At 39.2% G+C, this 20,376-nt stretch overlaps 2 protein-coding genes and 1 pseudogene across 3 annotated transcripts; all 3 read right to left on the reverse strand.

Moving 5' to 3' along the window:
* Positions 1 to 581: 581 nt before the first annotated feature.
* Positions 582 to 3,693, reverse strand: LOC125475281 (flavonoid 3'-monooxygenase CYP75B137-like). The gene is made up of 2 exons (XM_048579976.1): positions 2,662 to 3,693; positions 582 to 1,422 (listed from the first exon to the last, which is right to left on the reverse strand). The coding sequence occupies exons 1-2, from the start codon at positions 3,610 to 3,612 to the stop codon at positions 802 to 804; spliced, it is 1,572 nt and encodes a 523-aa protein (XP_048435933.1). The 5' UTR covers positions 3,613 to 3,693; the 3' UTR covers positions 582 to 801.
* A 7,949-nt stretch (positions 3,694 to 11,642) lies between these two features.
* LOC125468177 lies at positions 11,643 to 14,474 on the reverse strand (annotated as a pseudogene).
* A 528-nt stretch (positions 14,475 to 15,002) lies between these two features.
* Positions 15,003 to 19,349, reverse strand: LOC103952304 (flavonoid 3'-monooxygenase CYP75B137-like). 2 transcript variants are annotated; one of them, XM_048579978.1, is made up of 3 exons: positions 18,312 to 19,349; positions 16,486 to 17,079; positions 15,003 to 16,085 (listed from the first exon to the last, which is right to left on the reverse strand). In XM_048579978.1, the coding sequence occupies exons 1-3, from the start codon at positions 19,260 to 19,262 to the stop codon at positions 16,080 to 16,082; spliced, it is 1,551 nt and encodes a 516-aa protein (XP_048435935.1). In that variant the 5' UTR covers positions 19,263 to 19,349; the 3' UTR covers positions 15,003 to 16,079. The 2 variants fall into 2 exon arrangements, with proteins under 2 accessions (XP_048435935.1, XP_048435934.1); XM_048579977.1 differs by lacking the exon at positions 15,003 to 16,085 and having other exon boundaries at positions 16,275 to 17,079.
* Between the last annotated feature and the right edge of the window lie 1,027 nt (positions 19,350 to 20,376).

Raw genomic sequence — 20,376 nt, forward strand, 5'->3', positions numbered from 1 at the left:
CAATTTGATGTCCATGGAGACCTTAAGTGACTGGAGGTAGTTGGCAAAGAGGAGAAGAGAAACTCGACTTTTGAGAGGTTTGGATCCGAGTACCAAAGATTCGATAGGGCGATTTTTGAGACGTTAAAATCTAGGTGGCCCTTGTAGGGTGAACGAACTCATTGAATGGGATTATTGGGCGCCAACCAAATCAGATTAAGGAGAATCAAATCTCGGCGAAGCAAAAAAAAAGCAAAAAAAAAGAAAGATAGGAGAGAGGAGGAAAGGGAGAGATAATTGGCAAAGGGGGAACAATGATGCCTTGGTTTGTGAAAACATATAGCAGAGAGAGACGAGAGGTAGTTAGTCATCGCAAATCCCCTGGTTCTTGATAGGCCTCGCCAGCGAGAGAGTTTTTCCACGCTTGTTCCCTTTAGTCTCATTTAACTTAGTCCCTGCACTTAACAAAAACAGGATTACATTAATATATAGTCCAATCCAGTCTAGTGATAGTTAATGAGGCCAAACAAAGGCGCGGGATTATGGTGACGAACATAAGAAATAAAACATGTCAAATCACGAGAAAAGAAAACCGTAAAAAGAGGAAGATAAGTTTGAGGTTTCAATAACAAATGCTCTTACACCATCAAAAGAGGAACATAAGTTTGGTATAAATTCAAAGTCAAATTGATTACACAACGTATTTTATTTTGACAAGAGAACATTATCGTAAACATGCGGTTTTCAAGAAATCTTTTTGGGCTAAGTGAGTATCATTTATTACAAGTGAAGTATTCCAAGGAATTTGGTAGCAGCATTGTTTTACTCATAGAGTGCTGGATCTGATAACCTTGGAGTTGGGATGGCAACCAAAGGAATCTTCTTCTTCAACACAATCCCAAATTTCTCAGAAAGATCCAACTTCTCTCCCTCTGGCAAATTCCAGTCAAAAGAATGCAAAAGTGTAGAAAGTGAATGCATCACCATCCTCTCAGCCATTGCAATCCCAGCACACATTCTTCTACCTGACCCAAATGGAAAATAGTTGAAGTTTTTCCCACTGTAGTCCCATTTGCTATCCAAGAACCTCTCTGGCTTGAACTCCAATGGGTTTTCCCAAATCGAAGGGTCTCTGTGTATAGCCCAAACGTTGACAAAAATCCGAGATCCCTTGGGAATGGTGTAGCCTCCCACAATGCAATTTTCACTTGGGCAATGAGGGATTAACAAAGGTAGTGCTGGGTGCAAGCGCAAAGTTTCTTTCATCACAGCTTGTAAGTATGGCAATTTGTCGATGTGGGACTCTTCTACAATGTTGTGTTTGCCAACTACATCTTCTAACTCTTTCTGGGCTTTTTCCATCATCTCTGGCTTGTTCATGATTTCAGCTAGTGCAAACTCAGTTGTGTTGGAGGAAGTGTCAGTCCCACCCACCACCATATCCTGTGTAGAGAAAGATACCACATTATTATGTTACTGGACTAATTTGTGCACTCCATCCTTCTTCTTTGTCTCAAATTCAAATCACACTAAGTAAATATACACTTAAGACTTTTAATGGACAACGAGTTGTATGCTAAGAAGTCAAAGTGTGATTAAAAGTTCAATCTCAAAGCTTAACTGTCACAACTCCAGTAGCCTTGAATGACTATCTCATGAAAAATACTTGTAACTAAAGAGCAATCTAACCAAACCAGAACACCTACTAACCATTTGGGATTTTAGTGAATCTTCATCATCTTAATCTAAAGATAGTTCTCAAACGGAAGAGTAACTATAACAAGTATTCCTAGTGACTCCATAGAGAATTTTAATGAAAAGTTTTTGGTACAACTATTTTAACGAAAAATCATATTTTTACACTAAAAAATTAATCATGTTACTATTCACTTTGTCTTTTATTTTGTCCTTATCGTTACAACTTAAAGTTTTCAAATCCTTTTCATTAATTTTCCTGACTCCATATTTGAGCCTTCATCCATGACACCACATTCGGAATTGTGACCATCACCTGACCTACTATTTTAATGTTATGTTCTCATCATACGTCATTCGTGATTTTGTCATACTCATCACATTAGCTGGAAGTTATATAGGAATGAGGATCGGTAATCTCATCAACAAGAAAAAATGTACTGAAAAAAAAAAAACCCATTAATTGAAAACATCCAAAACTAACACAATAAAACGTTGGAATCTTTTAGAATTGTTTTTTTATTGAAATAAGTTCGACAAATTACATAAAATTTCACAAATTGCAGGCCAATCATCAATCAAGTACAAACAACAAATCCATCGAGATTCTCATGGACCACATGGAAGGGTAGGCACAAACTTCCAACTAGAAATCAGTTATTATGTGATAACTATTTATTTTGAATTTATTTGGAAACTTGTTTGATCACCCCAAATGAAAACTGAAAATCAAAACTCAGAAATTCAAAACTGAAAGCTATTTTTTATAGTTTTCAAACCTTAACTTTCCATTTTTAGTTAAACGATTCTAGAAACATTTACTAAACAAGTTTTCAGTGAAAATAGATCAAATTTGTAGACAAAATAATATGTCAGCAATACAAAATAAACATATTAATCTACATTTAGTTAATAATAATTAAAAAAAAAATTGAAAACCAAAACTAAAACCTTGCGACAAATTCAGTCAATAAAAAATTTACTAACCATAAGCAAAGCTTTGAGATGAGACATGGTGAAAGGCGTCTTGGAATCTCCTCCCTCCTCCTTAAACTTCAACAAAAACGTTAAAAAATCCTTATTGCTCTCCTCCTTCTCTCCTTCCTTGTCAAGCGCCGGCCGTTGATCTATTATCTTCTCAAATATCCCATCAAACCTCCGGACCAACCTGCTAATCTGTTTCACCACCCCCTGTAAATCAAACGGAGCCAAACCCGGATAAAAGTCCGAAACATTCGGCTTCCCTAAAAGCTCCGTCATCTCCGACACCACTTCTCGAAACTCCGCCCCGAGCCCCGCCCTCTCGTCTCCCTCCACCGTTCCGCCCCACAGCATGCTCGTAATAACATTCAGCGCGTTCAGGAACATCTGCTCCCCAACGTTGACCCGCGATCCGATCCGATCGTAGAAATACCCGACGGTCTGTCGGAGCTGTTTCCTCCGGAGCGCATACACCGTGTCGAGAGTGGTGTTACTGAGCATTTTCAGCATGCAGACTTTCCTCAACATCCGCCACTCCGGTCCGTACGGAGTCCACGCGATGTCGATTCCCCCGTACGTCGCGGCCCGAGCCGCGGCGGGGACGTCGCGGTTGGCGAAGGTGGCGTCATGGTCCTTGAGAATCTCGCGAGCGGAGGAAGGGGAGGTAACCACAACACCGACGGTGTTGCCGAGGCGGAGTTTGAAGATTGGGCCGTGGGATTGGGCCAGGCTCGTGAAGTAGGAGTGAAGTTCTGGGTCGAGGGAGAGGAGGTTCCCGACCAAGGGCAGGGCCCGCGGGCCAGGTGGCAGAGGTGGGTACGGGTTGTTGGATTTTTTGACCAGCCAGAGGTACAGAAAGACGAGGAAAATGGAGGAGATGAAGGTCAGCGAAGTTTGATCGGATTGAGACCACAGCGAGTACAAATAGTTGGAAGGGGAATGGGAATCGAATGCCATTGCTGTGTACTGTACTACTGTGCAGCGTTTGGGAATGGGAGGAGGACTGGGTTAATATAATATTTAGTCGTCCGTATGGATAATTTAATATTAGATGAAATTGGCACTTAGCTAGCACAACACTGTTATATAACAATTTATTGTGATAGACTCATCCGAAAGAGGGCCACATACACCATTATTCAATAGCCGCCCCATGCGCAATGCCATTTGTTTATGATCACTAATAAATAAAAAGGTTTCCATCATCAATAATTTTTGAAATTCACTCACTCTATTAAATTGAAAATCCAATCAATATAGTTCTAAAAATGATTGTTGTAAATTAATATGGTCATTCCGTCATAATTCTGTTAAAAATTCTATTATTTATTCTTTGCTTATGTGTACGTACTGGGTCTTACAAGTCTAATTAAATATTTTCATATAGATAAAAAAATATAAATAAATAAAAAACGATTTTATCTTTGGCATAATTAAAATATTAAAAAGGGAAAAATAAAATAAAATAAATTTGTCTTCTAGTGGGCCCACCTGGTAGCGGGAAGATCGAAGACCCTTCTAGCTGGCTCCACTGCCGGCGCGGTTGGGACGCCTTTTTTTTTTGTATGTTAAGAAAGAGATCTTTGATTGATTCTGATTGATTGGTCAAATATTGTAAATTAATTTTAGTTATTTACTTTCTTATTTCGCTCCCAGTTAGCGTTGATTATAGGCAATAGAGTAGGATCGTGATATGCAATCTGTGTATAAAAGTGTAACCCTAGTTCTGTGAATGAATAAGAAAAGAACAATTCCATCATGCTACTATTCTTTAGATGGTACCAGAGCACTGATCTGGGAAAACACACAACAAAAAAAAAAAAAAAAAAAAAATTCAACCCTAGCTGACACGGCATGGGTGACAAGTTAGAATCAAAGTCAACCTCCTTAGGCATGACTTCTCATTCACAATGGGAAAATCCCAACCATCCACTTTTCCTTCATCACTCGGACCAACCTGGTGCAATTCTTGTACCACAACCATTGATGGAAGATAATTATAGCACATGGGTTCAGTCAATGAGCATGGCCTTAACGGTCAAGAACAAACTTGGACTTGTTGATGGAACAATCAAGGAACCAAGTGCAAACAATCCTGAGGAGTTACAACAATGGAACCGCTGCAACAACTTGGTCAAGACATGGCTACTGGGGTCCATGTCGAGAGAAATTTCAGGGAGTGTTATCAACCGCAAAGATGCTCGACAAATGTGGCTTGACTTGCAAGAGAGATTTTCACACGTAAATATTGTTCAGCTATTTCATGTAGAGAATGAAATCCATGATTGCATACAAGGTAACATGAGTGTAAGTTCTTATTTCACAAAATTTAAAAGCTTGTGGGATGAACGCGATGTCTTGTGTTCAATCCCAGCATGTAATTATGAAACAAAGAAAGAAATCACGTCCTATTTTGAAACTCAAAAAACAATGAAGTTCCTTATGGGATTGAATGACTCATATGCTACTATTCAAAGCAATACTCTTTTTCTCGACCCACTGCCCACGGTGAATAAGGCCTATGCATTAGTCCTTCGACATGAACGGCAGGCAGAAGTCTCCAGCGGGAAGAACACTCAACCAGAAGCTGCTGTTTTTGCGGTAAAGAACTCCAGTCGAGAACCTGCATTAGACGACAATGGGACTCGATGTGGAAAGTGTAACAAAACTAACCACACCACCAAGAACTGCCGTGCACATCTCAAGTGCACGTTTTGTGGGTGGAAATGTCATACCTTCGAGTTCTGTCGAAAAAGAAAGGCTTCTGCTGAGATCGAGTCAAATCGTTCTTTTTCTTCAAAAGGAAATCAAGTCACAACATATGAAAAGATGGACACACCCACTTTCCCATTTTCCTAGGAGGAATGCAAGCAAATCCTTCAAATGCTCAACAAGAACAAGTCATCCTTTGTCAATCAAGTTGGTAATTCCTCTCCTCATGAAGAACTTTCAGGTAAAGCATTTTCTTTCACTCATAATGGCACGAAAAACATCTGGATCCTGGACAGTGGTGCTAAGGACCACATTGTTTGTAACCCTAATTTTCTTACAAATTCAAAGCCTGTTGAAAACCACACTGTTGAACTACCCAATGGATCATTTGTCAAAGTCACTCATATTGGACAAATAGTGTTCTCTCCCAATCTCATCCTTGACAATGTCTTGTGTGTGCCACCTTTTAGGTTGAATTTGATATGCATCAGTAAACTAGCCTATGATTCCCTATATGTCACAGTTTTCCTTAAACATTTTTGTGTCATACAGGACTTATGCTCGGGGAAGATGATTGGGACGAGAATTGAACGGGAGGGGCTCTACTACCTCGATCCACCGAAGAAAAGAATATTCAACATTGTTCACACTGTTTCTTCAAATCTTTGGCACCAACGTCTTGGACATCCATCTCATAAAGTGTCTTCGTTATTTCCCTTTTTCAATAATAAGTCTTGTGTAAACAACAATTGTTTAATTTGTCCTTTGGCTAAACAAACAAGATCACCATTTCTAGTAAATCAGCTTTTGAATTACTCCATATTGATATCTGGGGTGGTTATAAGGTTCCTTCTCTTTCAGGTGCCAAATATTTCCTTACTATTATCAATGATCATACTACATGGGTCTATTTGATGAAGCATAAATCTAACACAAAAGATCTCTTAGTCAAATTTATCCACATGGTTGAAACTCAATTCAATACTAAGGTCAAAATAATCAGAAGTGACAATGGTCCTGAATTTAAACTTGAGATTTTTTATGCTCTCAAAGGGATTATTCATCAGTCTAGTTGTGTCAACACACCATAACAAAATGGTGTTGCTGAACGTAAGCATCGACATTTGCTCAACGTCGCTAAGGGCGTTACTTTTTCATGCCTGTCTGCCAAAACACTTTTGGGGGGATGCCATACTTGCTTCAGCCTATCTTATCAATCGTACACCAACTCCACTCCTCCAAGGTAAAACACCTTATGAAAAATTATTTCATAAAGAACCTAACTATTCCCATTTAAGAGTTTTTGGCAGTTTATGTTTTGCTTCCACACACGCACATAAACCCTCTAAACTTGGCAACACTGTTATGTTTTTCTTGGATATCCGTATGGCCAAAAGGGTTATCGACTGTTTGATCTTACTCTGAAGAAAGTCGTTGTTTCACGGGATGTTGTGTTCTTTGAGGACCAATTTCCCCATCAAGATAATGAAGCTTCTGTTGCCCAACACCACACCTTGTCACCTACTCCCACTTCATTGTTGCAGTCCCCAATGGCCTCCTTTAATGAGTCCCCCAATTCCGCATACATATCAGGGGACCCTCATCCTGATTTTTCCCATCACCTTGCTGATTCTACTCCACCACTTAATGAACCTAGCCCACCCTCATCAACCACAACTAATTCACCTATTATGACTCCTATTTCCTCACCCCTCATCTTAGACCCCCCATCACCTACTTCCCCACTTCCCCCTTCACCCATCCCATCAACCTTACCGTCCCCTTCTTCTCGTGTCCCCACCCCCCTCGTCGCAGCACGCGTCCCACCAAACCCTTCACTTTTTTGCAGGATTTTCACGTAGAGGCAACCCTCCCCTCCCGCGTTGTTCCCAACTCTTCCACGAGCATGGTTCAATCGTCAGGTACATCCCATTCTCTCTCCCGTTATTTATCATATGAACACCTCTCTCCTAATCAAAAAACCTTCACCACTAATCTCACCCTTGTCAAGGAACCTACTAGTTTTTCACAGGCTGTTCAGGACTCCAAATGGCGTGATGCCATGCAACATGAGATTGCCGCACTCCAGGCAAATCATACCTGGACTCTTGTGCCTTTACCATCTCACAAACATCCCATTGGCTGCAAATGGGTGTACAAAGTGAAGCTCAAACCTGATGGGAGTGTCGAGCACTACAAAGCTCGCCTTGTTGCGAAAGGTTACAATCAAATAGAGGGGATTGATTATCGGGAAACATTTGCTCCTATTGCCAAGCTCACCACTGTCCGTGTCCTTCTGAGATGTTGCTGCACTTCGCGGTTGGCATCTCCACCAACTCGACATGAACAATGCATTCTTGAATAGGTGATTTGTACAAGATGTCTATATGACCTTGCCTCCTAGGTTCGGACGAAAGGGGAGACTCGTGTTTGCAACTACACAAATCACTTTATGGTTTAAAACAGGCCTCAAGACAATGGTTTATCAAGTTATCTAATGCCTCAAAGGCGCTGGTTTCCATCAATCATGGTCTGATTACTCACTGTTTGTCCGAAGTCATCAAGGTAGATTTATGGCATTACTAGTCTACGTTGATGATGTAATACTTGCAGAAATAACCTTCAAGAGATTGAAGAGACGAAACGATTTCTTTCCCAACATTTCAAACTAAAGGATTTAGGACAGCTCAAATATTTTATGGGAATAGAAGTTGCAAGATCAAGCAAGGGAATTACTTTATGTCAACGCAAGTATGCAGTTGGAAATATTAGATGATGCTGGTTTCCTTGGATCAAAACCCTCACGGTTCCCTATGGAACAAAACTTGTCCCTTACGCAAACAAATGGGACACTGTTGGATAATCCATCTTCATATAGACGGCTCGTAGGCAGGTTAATTTATTTAACAATTACAAGGCCGGACCTAACATATGTGGTTCATGTGTTGAGCCAATTCATGGATAAGCCACGACAACCACACCTTGAAGCAAGCACATAAAGTCCTCAGATACATGAAACAGGCTCCTGGACAGGGAATTTTTCTACCTACTACAGGTTCATTGCAATTACAAGCTTTTTGTGACGCTGATTGGGCTCGATGTAAAGACACAAGAAGATCGGTAACTAGTTATTGTATCTTTCTTGGACAAGCACCTATCTCTTGGAAGACAAAGAAACAAAGCACCGTATCTCGTTCTAGTGTAGAGGCAGAATATCGCTCCATGGCTACTACTTGTTGCGAAGTCACATGGCTTAAGAATATTTTGAAGGACTTGCGAGTGAATCATGCACAACCTGTTACACTATTCTGTGACAATCAAGCCGCCATGCACATTGCTTCAAACCCATTATTCCATGAACGAACGAAGCATATAGAAATAGACTGTCACCTAGTACGCGAGAAAATTCAAGGAGGGATGGTGCGAACAGCCTATATACGAACAACAAATCAACCAGCAGATTTGTTCACCAAGCCACTAAGTTCGACAAAGTTTGAGACCTTACTTGGCAAGTTGGGTGTCATCAACATACACTCCAACTTGAGGAGGAGTGTTAAGAAAGAGATCTCTGATTGATTCTGATTGATTGGTCAAATATTGTAAATTAATTTTAGTTATTTACTTTCTTATTTAGCTCCCAGTTAGCCTTGATTATAGGCAATATAGTAGGATCGTGATATGCAATCTGTGTATAAAAGTGTAACCCTAGTTCTGTGAATGAATAAGAAAAGAACAATTCCATCACGCTACTGTTCTTTAGATTGTATAATGAAAAACATATTTACATAAAATCATTTTCGAAAAGTAGATATGTATTTGGATTTCATGCTATTAAGATTGAGAATTTTGTACCAATATTGGGCATAGTGACTAACCTGCAGGATTTAAACTCTGCCATCAATGAAGATAAATTTTAATAAATCGTCCCTCTATTTTTTGAAGAATACTACTAGTCAGATCTAAAATGATATTTGTCAATATTATTCAAATCCAACACAAAACTATGATTGGGAAATACTTAAGAATATGTTAGAAAGATCCTATGAATACAAAGGATATCATATTAAGAATAAAAAATAAACTTAAAGCTGGTAGAGTAAATCTTAAGCAGAAATATTTGAGGTGGGAATACTTTATGGAGGCAAAGGTTAGATAGAATCATTCTGCAGCCTGAAAAGGAATTCTGAATGCAAGATCCATTATTGAAGGGATGAAATGGATCATGGAAAATAGGAGGAACATTTTGTTCTGGACTCATAATTGGGTTTTTCGTTTCACTCTCATTAACCTTCTCCAGGAAGATCAGTTAGTTCAACTACATTTAAGCCCTAAGGTAAGTCACTTTATTATAAATGGGGCTTGGAACAGATCCTTGTTGCTCTCCTTATTTGCTCGCAAATTGGGAAGATGAGAAAACCAAGTTGTTTCAATTATGCAAAAGCTTATCCGGCTAGAGTGGTAACGCTGGCTTTAAATGTGGGAAATGATTATGGTAAACTTTGACGGCTCTGTGAGGAATTCGAACGCGGCGGCTGGCTTCATCGTCAGGAATGAACACGATGACCCGGTGATTGCTGGCGCTAGATCCCTAGGCAAAACCATTGTTAAGGTTGTGCAATGTCTGACGCTAAACTAGTGATCGATGCGGTTCGGGGCACGAGCGGTGTTACCTGGCGGCTTCTGAATATTATTGAGGACGTCAAGAATATTGCCAGGTCCTTTGAGTGTATCTCGTGGGCACATGCTTTTCGTGAAGCAAATTTTCTGGTAGATGTAGGCATTCAGTATGATACCTTCACATCTGCGATAGATCCTTACCGTCTTTTGCCTGTAGAGCCTATTATTTGATTGTATCGGAACTAGTTGTTCTCGGGGAGATTCTATTTAATAAAAGAAAAAACTCTGCCATCAACATCAGGCTTGGCGACAGTCACCTGTCGGTCAAACCTCCCAGGCCTCAACAAAGCCGAACCAAGAACATCCGGCCTTCCCTCTCGCCGCCCATCCCCGCCTCTCTGCCTACCCACCTCATCTATCTCATCAGTGAACACAATACACGACGCCTTCAACTTGGCCTTCTCGAACAAGTCCAACACTCTCGACGCCCTCACTTCCCACAAACAACTCCACGAACTCCGAAGCCGCGCACGAGAAAAACATCGTCTTAGCCTCGCCGGCCACGGCACGAGTCAGAAGGGTTTTCACAATACAGATGGCCCCACCAGAAGAATTTTGAATTTTTTTTTCAAGTTTTTAACTATAAAAAAGATAAAATTGTTTTTTTTCATTATTTAATTTTTTTAATCTTCGTGGCAATATTTAATTAGACTTGTGGGATTTCGTATGTGGCACATAAGCACATAACTGAAGTTTTAATACAATTGTGACAAAAGGAACACATTGATTGACAACGCCTATTTTTAAGGAGTACATTGATTAATTTTTAATTTCAAGGACCATCTTAATAGAGTAGGTCAATTTTATGGACCATTTGTGGTTAAAACCCTAAATAAATGATAATCCATGGACATAAACAAATAAGGGGCTTTTAGATCCAAGTCCAAAAACGTAGACTGTCTTTAGGAATGAGTCCAGTTATCTAATTATATGTTTTTATTTCTTTTATACTCATTTTATATTTTCTAAAAATATTAAAAATCAATTAAAATTTTCTAATATTATGCATTTTCCAACTCCAAAAGAATATATTTAATATCTTATAACAAAAAAACTAATATACTAACATGAATTTATCTGCAAAACATTCTACCCTGACTCAAGTAACAAATATATGAATGTATATAATACCTATACGTGAGATATGAAACCTAATTAAAAGGTAGAAAACAACATAACATACCTACAAGCAAGACACATTAATCTGTGACAGGTTGATTATAAAAAAAGAATCTGTCATATAGGTAGATAATTACAATTAACCTGTGATATAGGTTGATTATAAAAATTAAAAATAAAATCTATAAATGGGGTTTAAAGTAGAAGGAAGAACGAGAAATAACATAAAGATAAATGAAAAGAAATAAGCAAAGAGATAATTGGGAAGAAATTTGATTTTTATAATAAATGTTATCATTGAACAGATAACTATTAATAATTAAATAATTAAATATAACAAATTGAACTTATTTTAATAAATTGGACTATTCCTACTATTGGCTCAAAAAATTAAACTTATATCAAGTTTCCCCAACAAAAATAAAGGTGTGCAGCAAGCAAAAAATACTTGCGGATATCACTTACAATATCATACAAAATTACCTAATCAAAAACACACATTATATACATGCGTATATGAATATACATATATATGGTACTTCGTTTTTTCTCCCTCAACAATTTTAGGGACTACCTCTACATTCAAGGGGTAAGTTGTCCAGCCATGAATCATCCAAAAGTGGGGCAGAAGAATCCAACTCAGTAGGCCATTGAGAACTTACATCGACTTCATCAAACACAATGGGTTTGCATTTCCCATCTCTGTGGTGATAAATAGACTGCAACCAAAGGTTGCAGTGTACGAAAACCAGATCATTGAATTTTTCCAGCTCTCCTCGGTTGTGTTTCTTGCTGTGCATGCTCTCGAAGGTGGTCCAGTTCCAACAGCACCAATGGGAGCTACATGGTTGGCTCAGTATCCGTATTGCACATCTCTGGATTGTGGGAATTTCATAACCATAACCTGCCCACCAATCTCCTGTAAATGTATGAGAAATGTTAGATCCATACCCTACGTTTTTGAACAAATATAGACCAAAATAACAAAGAAGAGCTACTGTCCTATGACAGATGATTGGAGAAGAAAAAGACCATTAATCAGTCTTAAAGCTCGTTTGGGACTGTTATGGGAAACACTTTTGCTTATAAACGCTTTTACTAAAAGTCCTTTTCTTAGAAACAAGTTGAATTTTTTTATTAGAAACTCAGGCTCTTCCTGGAAAAGCACTTGGAAAGTGCTTCTCTATAAAGCGATCCTATAAAACAAAGAATTTTTTTAAAGTCTTTATGCCAAACGTAATCAAAAGAACTTTTTGTTGTTAGATGAAGCTTAACGCCATTCTAGAAGCATCACGAACAAGCCCTTAAAGGGGAACAGAGAAAGTACATGTTCAATACTCAAAATTGGTCTGTCAGACCTGTTTCACTTAACACAGAAATAAAAACAAATAACAAAAAACGAAATAGTAATCAAGCAGGCCATAAGTAGTCAAATTGCATTATGTTGGCAACCATAATTATATAACCAGCACATGCTTCAAATTTTTTTTGTTTTATTAGTACTTTGATAATAATTGCAAGTTTACATACCTGGCGAATTCAGTGTCCTTCCCAGGATTGCAAAATCCGTCCCAAAAGCACCTTGTGCATTAACATACATAGGATGTTCTTTTGTTACTTCCATTCTATCGTCATGTGTGGTAGCCATCCTCAACATAGTTTCTTGAAATCCATTTCTCATCCTTAAATCAATCTTAAAGTTTGGACTGTAGAATACCGAAGGGTTAAGGGAAGCTGCCGCTGCATGCAAGGATGAGTGAAGCTGCATATTCCATCTCTGATCAATTATATCCCAGATCAGCATATATTTCTCTTCGATACCCTTATAATGGGTCTTTATTGCAACTTTTGCCCACTCTATTCCTTCATACATGTACCCCATAGCTGGCATATCCCCGTCAACAACCCTAAGGATTTTAAGTAGCGGTTCAGAAATACTCACAGCTTCTCGTGCATGCTTCCAAAATCTCTCTAAATACAACGACGACTTAATAGCTTGAGCCTCAGGGTGTCTGCTGTATACTGAAGACAAGGAAAACATGTGCTTTAGATTGTCCTCCTGAATCACAATGGACCTCAAGGTGAGGAAATTAGTCACGAATCTAGTAATTTTTGGCCTTAGCAATTCCATTCCACCAGTGAATTTTCTCATCGTACTCAAAGTCCATGGATGACTGTATAGGAACCTAGCGATGGTCTTTGCCTCTTCCAGAACAGTAGCTACCCACTCCTGTTTACCGATATCCTCCAGCATCTTATTAATACAATCAGACGCACAAGGAGACCAAAACAATGAGTTGTACTTGGCCATAAGAAGTCTTCCTGCGTAAACACAACTGGCAGTAGTATTCGTTATAACTTGCACAACATTCTCAACACCTACCTCCAAGACAACAGACTCAATCAGCTCAAACAAGTAAGTAGCATCGTCTTCATGACCCGATACATCAACTGACTTCAGAAACAGAGTTCCCTTCGGATATGTAACTGAGAATATTACAAGTGATTTGTTCCTACCATCAGATCAGCTATCACATAAGATAGTGCAACCTGTTTCTTTCCATTCATCTCTGCATTTCTTGTAGCAATCATGTATATCACCTTTGACTTTTTCCAGAAGAGAAGATCGTAGGCTTTCGTAGCTTGGGGCTTTGTAGTCAACCCCACAATCTGCTATAGCATCCACCATTTCCTGATAATATATGGATTTAGCAGCACTAAAAGGGACAGAATTGTGGATGAAAAACCCATCAATTTTTTTATCAGCAATATCCTGCTTTTGCTTTTGAGCATCACCCACTTCTAGGTGTGCCACCGGTGAAGGGCACGGAAACAACAAAGACGGGGATGTGCTTCCATTTTGTCCGCTAGTCCCATGGTTAGGATGGAAGCCACCACTAGCAGAGGAGCTATTCTGTTGACCATTGGCTGCAAGTGCCTTATCAACCCTTGGTTTCTTGGGAGTTTTCTGTTTCTTTGGAGTGCTTATTATGCTTAAAATGTTATCCCGCACATCAGTCGGAACTTCTGTGCAGGGGACTATATCTTTGTTTTTAATTTGAGCTAAGTGAAACTTCATTCTGTATACGCCTCCACTGAACTCCCGTTGACAATAATTACACCTAACCTTCTGCTTTGTTGCATCAACCAGGACACAGTGTTCCCAACATGCATCTCTTCCACGAACCATTATCTTTGACAACAAAAATGCAATAACTATTATTTCCATTCAAATGAATATAAATGTTACAATACATTGCAGTAATTGTCCTATAAAGGCATTATTTGATGCAAGAGAAGAAGAAAACAAATAGTTTGAAATGTCTTCCAGAATGACATTCTATATTCAAACACCTACTTGCCATTACCTGGATCTCCCAACAATTGTTTATCATTCATTGTTACATGGTAAAAGGAAAGCACCTAAGCATGCTAAATTGCTAATTCAATCCAAGTATCCATCTCTACCTAAGGTTTCACTAACTTTACAACCCCATTCCTCGTTTCCATTATCTAAGTTTGAACTGAAACACCATTAATAGCAAATGCATCTTCGCAAATTTTTGTTTGTTTGTTCATTTATTTTCTGTATAAGCAACTAAAACAAGAAATTCACACGGAAGATGTCCCACCTCTGTACCGGATCCATACAAACGAAGTCAAGTAATAGAATACAATGCCAGTTAAATATGCACAATTTGTTACACATTCTTTTGTCACAATGATTAACTTGGGAACTCTAATATCTCACTCAGTTTGTGCAAACTCAGTTGTGTTGGAAAAGTGTTAGTCCCACCCACCACCATATCCTATGCAGAGAAAGATTCCATCTATTATGTTACTGTACTAATCTGTGCACTCCATCCATCTTCTTTGTCTCAAATTCAAATCACGCTAAGCAAATATACACTTAAGATTACCACACACAAACAAGCCTTTAAAGGGGAACTGAGAAAGTAAATGTTCAATACTTAAAATGACCTGTCAAACATTTTCACTTAACGCAAAATTGAAAACAAATAACCAAAAATGAAATAGTAATCTAGCAGGCCACAAGCAGTCAAATTGCATCATGTTGGCAACCATAATTATATAACCAGCACATGCTTCAATTTTTTTTATATTACAACTATTGTTCAAAATAAGCAAACCAGGCTCACTCTTTATAGGGATTAGGTAAGGATTAGGACGTTTGTTACACCTAGCTATTTCAGACTGGATTAGCTTTAGAGATTAAGCTAGACTGGATTAGCCTAGACTAAGCAGGATAAAAATAGTGAAGTGTTTCGTGCAGTGCTGGACTAAGTCTCGGACTAAAATATTTTAGTCCCAATTTTTTTATTCCATTTTGCAATGGAACTAGACTTCGTAATTTGCCACTATCCTACAAAACGTTGCCGTATTACCTTCTCTGTCTCCTTCTTTACAAAAAACATAAACCACAACCTCTGCACATACCAAACTGATTTGAATTTCACCTTCGAGTTGTACATTGCCAATTTGACGTCCATGGAGACCTTAAGTGACTGGAGGTAGTTGGCAAAGAGGAGGAAGAGAAACTCGACTTTTGAGAGGTTTGGATCCGGGTACGAAAGATCTGATAGGGCGATTTTCGAGACGTTAAAATCCAGGTGGCCTTTGTGGGGTGAACGAACTCATTGAATGGGATTATTGGGCGCCAGCCAGATCAGATTAAGGAGAATCAAATCTCGGCGGAGCAAAAAAAAAAGAAAAATAGGAGAAAGAGGAGGAGAGGGAGAGATAATTGGCAAAGGGGGAACGATGATGGCTGGGTTTGTGAAAACATATAGCAGAGAGAGACGTGAGGCAGTTAGTCATCGCAAACCCCCTGGTTCTTGATAGGCCTCGCCAACGAGAGAGTTTTTCCACGCGTGTTCCCTTTAGTCTCATTTAACTTAGTCCTTGCACTTAACAAACACAGGATTACATTAATATATAGTCCAATCCAGTCTAGTCTAGTGATAGTTAATGAGGCCAAACAAAGGCGTGGGATTATGGTGACGAACATAAGAAATAAAACATGTCAAATGACAAGAAAAGAAAACCGTAAAAAGAGGAAGACAAGTTTGAGGTTTCAATAACAAATGCTCTTACACCATCAAAAGAGGAACATAAGTTCGGTATAAATTCAGAGTCAAATTGATTACACAACATATTTTATTTTGACAAGAGAACATTATAGTAAACATGCGGTTTTCAAGAAATTTTTTTGGGCTAAGTGGGTATCATTTATTACAAGTGAAGTATTCCAAGGAATTTGGTAGCAGCATTGTTTTACTTATAGAGTGCTAGATCTGATAACCTTGGAGTTGGGATGGCAACCAAAGGAATCTTCTTCTTCAACACAATCCCAAATTTCTCAGAAAGATCCAACTTCTCTCCCTCTGGCAATTTCCAGTCAAAAGAATGCAAAAGTGTAGCAAGTGACTGCATCACCATCCTCTCAGCCATTGCAATCCCAGCACACATTCTTCTACCTGACCCAAATGGAAAATAGTTGAAGTTTTTCCCACTGTAGTCCCATTTGCTATCCAAGAACCTCTCCGGCTTGAACTCCAATGGGTTTTCCCAAATCGAAGGGTCTCTGTGTATAGCCCAAACGTTGACAAAAATCCGAGATCCCTTGGGAATGGTGTAGCCTCCCACAATGCAATTTTCACTTGGGCAATGAGGGATTAACAAAGGCACTGATGGGTGCAAGCGCAAAGTTTCTTTCATCACAGCTTGTAAGTATGGCAATTTGTCGATGTGGGACTCTTCTACAATGTTGTGTTTGCCAACTACATCTTCTAACTCTTTCCGGGCTTTTTCCATCATCTCTGGCTTGTTCATGATTTCAGCCAGTGCAAACTCAATTGTGTTGGAGGAATTGTCAGTCCCACCCACAACCATATCCTGTGTAGAGAAAGATACCACATTATTATGTTATTGGACTAATTTGTGTACTCCATCCTTCTTTGTCTCAAATTCAAATCACGCTAAGTAAATATACACTTAAGACTTTTAATGGACAACGAGTTGTATGCTAAGAAGTCAAAGTGTGATTAAAACTTCAATCTCAAAGCTTAACTGTCACAACTCCAGTAGCCTTGAATGACTATCTCATGAAAAATACTTGTAACTAAAGAGCAATCTAACCAAACCAGAACACCTACTTACCATTTGGGATTTTAGTGAATCTTCATCATCTTAATCTAAAGATAGTTCTCAAACGGAAGAGTAACTATAACAAGTATTCCTAGTGAGTCCATAGAGAATTTTAACGAAAAGTTTCTGGTACAATCCACTTTAACGAAAAACTATATTTTTACACTAAAAAATCAATCCTGGTACTATTCACTTTGCCCTTTATTTTGTCATTCTCGTTACAACTTAAAGTTTTCAAACCCTTTTCATTAGTTTTCCTGACTCCATATTTGAGCTTTTCATCCATGACACCACATTCGGAATTGTGACCATCACCTGACCTACTATTTTAATGTTATGTTCTCATCATACGCCATTCGTGATTTTGTCATACTCATCACATAGCTGGAAGTTATATAGGAATGAGGATCGGTAATCTCATCAACAAGAAAAAATGTACTGAAAAAAAAACCCATTAATTGAACACATCCAAAACTAACAACACAATAAAACGTTGGAACTTTTAGAATTGTTTTTTTATTGAAATAAGTTCGACAAATTTCATAAAATTTCACAAATTGCAGGCCAATCATCAATCAAGTACAAACAACAAAACCATCGAGATTCTCATGGACCAAATGCAAGGGTAGGCACAAACTTCCAACTAGAAATCAGTTATTATGTGATAACTATTTATTTTGAATTTATTTGGAAACTTGTTTGACCACCCCAAATGAAAACTGAATCAGAAATTCAAACTGAAAGCTATTTTTTTTAGTTTTCAAACTTTACCTTTCCATTTTTAGTTAAGCGATTCTAGAAACATTTACTAAACAAGTTTTCTGTGAAAATAGATCAAATTTGTAGATTAAATGATGTGTCAGCAATACAAAATAAACACGTTAATCTACATTTAGTTAATAATAATTAAAAAAAAGAAAAGAATTGAAAACCAAAACTAAAACCTTGCGACAAATTCAGTCAATCAAAAATTTACTAACCATAAGCAAAGCTTTGAGATGAGACATGGTGAAAGGCGTCTTGGAATCTCCTCCCTCCTCCTTAAACTTCAACAAAAACGTTAAAAAATCCTTATTGCTCTCCTCCTTCTCTCCTTCCTTGTCAAGCGCCAGCCGTTGATCTATTATCTTCTCAAATATCCCATCAATCCTCCAGGCCAACCTGCTAACCTGTTTCACCAACCCCTGTAAATCAAACGGGGCCAAACCCGGATAAAAGTCTGAAACATTCGGCTTCCCTATAAGCTTCGTCATCTCCAACACCACTTCTCGAAACTCCGCCCCGGGCCCCGCCCTCACGTCCTCCTCCACGGTTCTGCCCCACAGCATGTTCGTAATAACATTCAGCGCGTTCAGGAACATCTGCTCCCCCACGTTGACCCGCGACCCGATCCGATTGTAGAAATACCTGACAGTCTGTCGGAGCTGTTTCCTCCGGAGCGCATACACCGTGTCGAGAGCGGTGTTGCTGAGCATTTTCAGCATGCAGACTTTCCTCAACATCCGCCATTCCGGTCCGTACGAAGTCCACGCGATGTCGATTCCCCCGTACGTCGCGGCCCGAGCCGCGACAGGGACGTCGCGGTTGGCGAAGGTGGCGTCATGGTCCCTGAGAATCTCGCGAGCGGAGGAAGGGGAGGTAACCACAACGCCGACGATGTTGCCGAGGCGGAGTTTGAAGATTGGGCCGTGGGATTGGGCCAGGCCCATGAAGTAGGAGTGGAGTTCTGGGTCGAGGGAGAGGAGGTTCCCGACCAAGGGCAGGGCCCGCGGCCCAGGTGGCAGAGGCGGGTACGGGTTGTTAGATTTTCTGACCAGCCAGAGGTACAGAAAGACGAGGAAAATGGCAGAGATGAAGGTCAGCGAAGTTTGATCGGATTGAGACCACAACGAATACAAATAGTTGGAATGGGAATGGGAATCGAATGCCATTGCTGTGTACTGTACTACTGTGCAGCGTTTGGGAATGGGAGGAGGACTGGGTTAATATAATATTTAGTCGTCCGTATGGATAATTTAATATTAAATGAAATTGGCACTTAGCTAGCACAACATTGTTATATAACAATTTATTAGTGATAGACTCATCCGAAAGAGGGCCACATACACCATTATTCAATAGCCGCCATGTCACATCCCGGCCCGGAACCACATACACCATTATTCAATAGCCGCCATGTCACATCCTGGTCCGGGGCGGATCACTTCCTAGGTCCGCTCCACCACCTTAGCACGATATTGTCCGCTTTGGACTTACCATTCCCTCACGGTTTTGTTTTTGGGAACTCACGAGTAACTTTCCAGTGGGTCACCCATCATGGGATTGCTCTAGCCCTCTTCTCGCTTAACTTTAAAGTTCCTACGGAACCCGAAGCCAGTGAGCTCCCAAAAAGCTTCATGCTAGGTAGAGATGAGAATATACATATAAGGATCACTCTCCTGAGCGATGTGAGATGTCACACGCCATGCGCAATGCCATTTGTTTATGATCACTAATAAATAAAAAGGTTTCTATCACCTATAATTTTTGAAATTCACTTACTCTATTAAATTGAAAATCCAATCAATATAGTTCTAAAAATGATTGTTGCAAATTAATATGGTCATTCCGTCATAATTCTGTTAAAAATTCTATTCTTTATTCTTTGCTTATGTGCGCGTACTGGGTTCTACAAGTCTAATTAAATATTTTCATATAGATAAAAAATATAAATAAATGAAAAACGATTTTATCTTTGGCATAATTAAAACATTAAAAAGGGCAAAATAAAATAAAATAAATTCGTCTTCTAATGGGCCCACCTGGTACCCGGAAGACCGAAGACCCTTCTAGCTGGCACCACGGCCGCCGAGGTTGGGACGCCGTTTTATTTTTGTATAATGAAAAACATATTTACATAAAATCATTTCGAAAAGTAGATATGTATATGGATTTCATGCTATTAAGATTGAGAATGTTGTACCAATATTGGGCATGGTGACTAACCTGCAGGATTTAAACTCTGCCATCAACGAAGATAAATTTTAATAAATCGTCCCTCTATTT

Source organism: the organism of the source record quoted next, unplaced genomic scaffold (assembly GCF_019419815.1).
Source record: "Pyrus x bretschneideri cultivar Hongxiangsu unplaced genomic scaffold, Pyrus_bretschneideri_v1 Contig14, whole genome shotgun sequence".
NCBI lineage: Eukaryota > Viridiplantae > Streptophyta > Magnoliopsida > Rosales > Rosaceae > Pyrus > Pyrus x bretschneideri.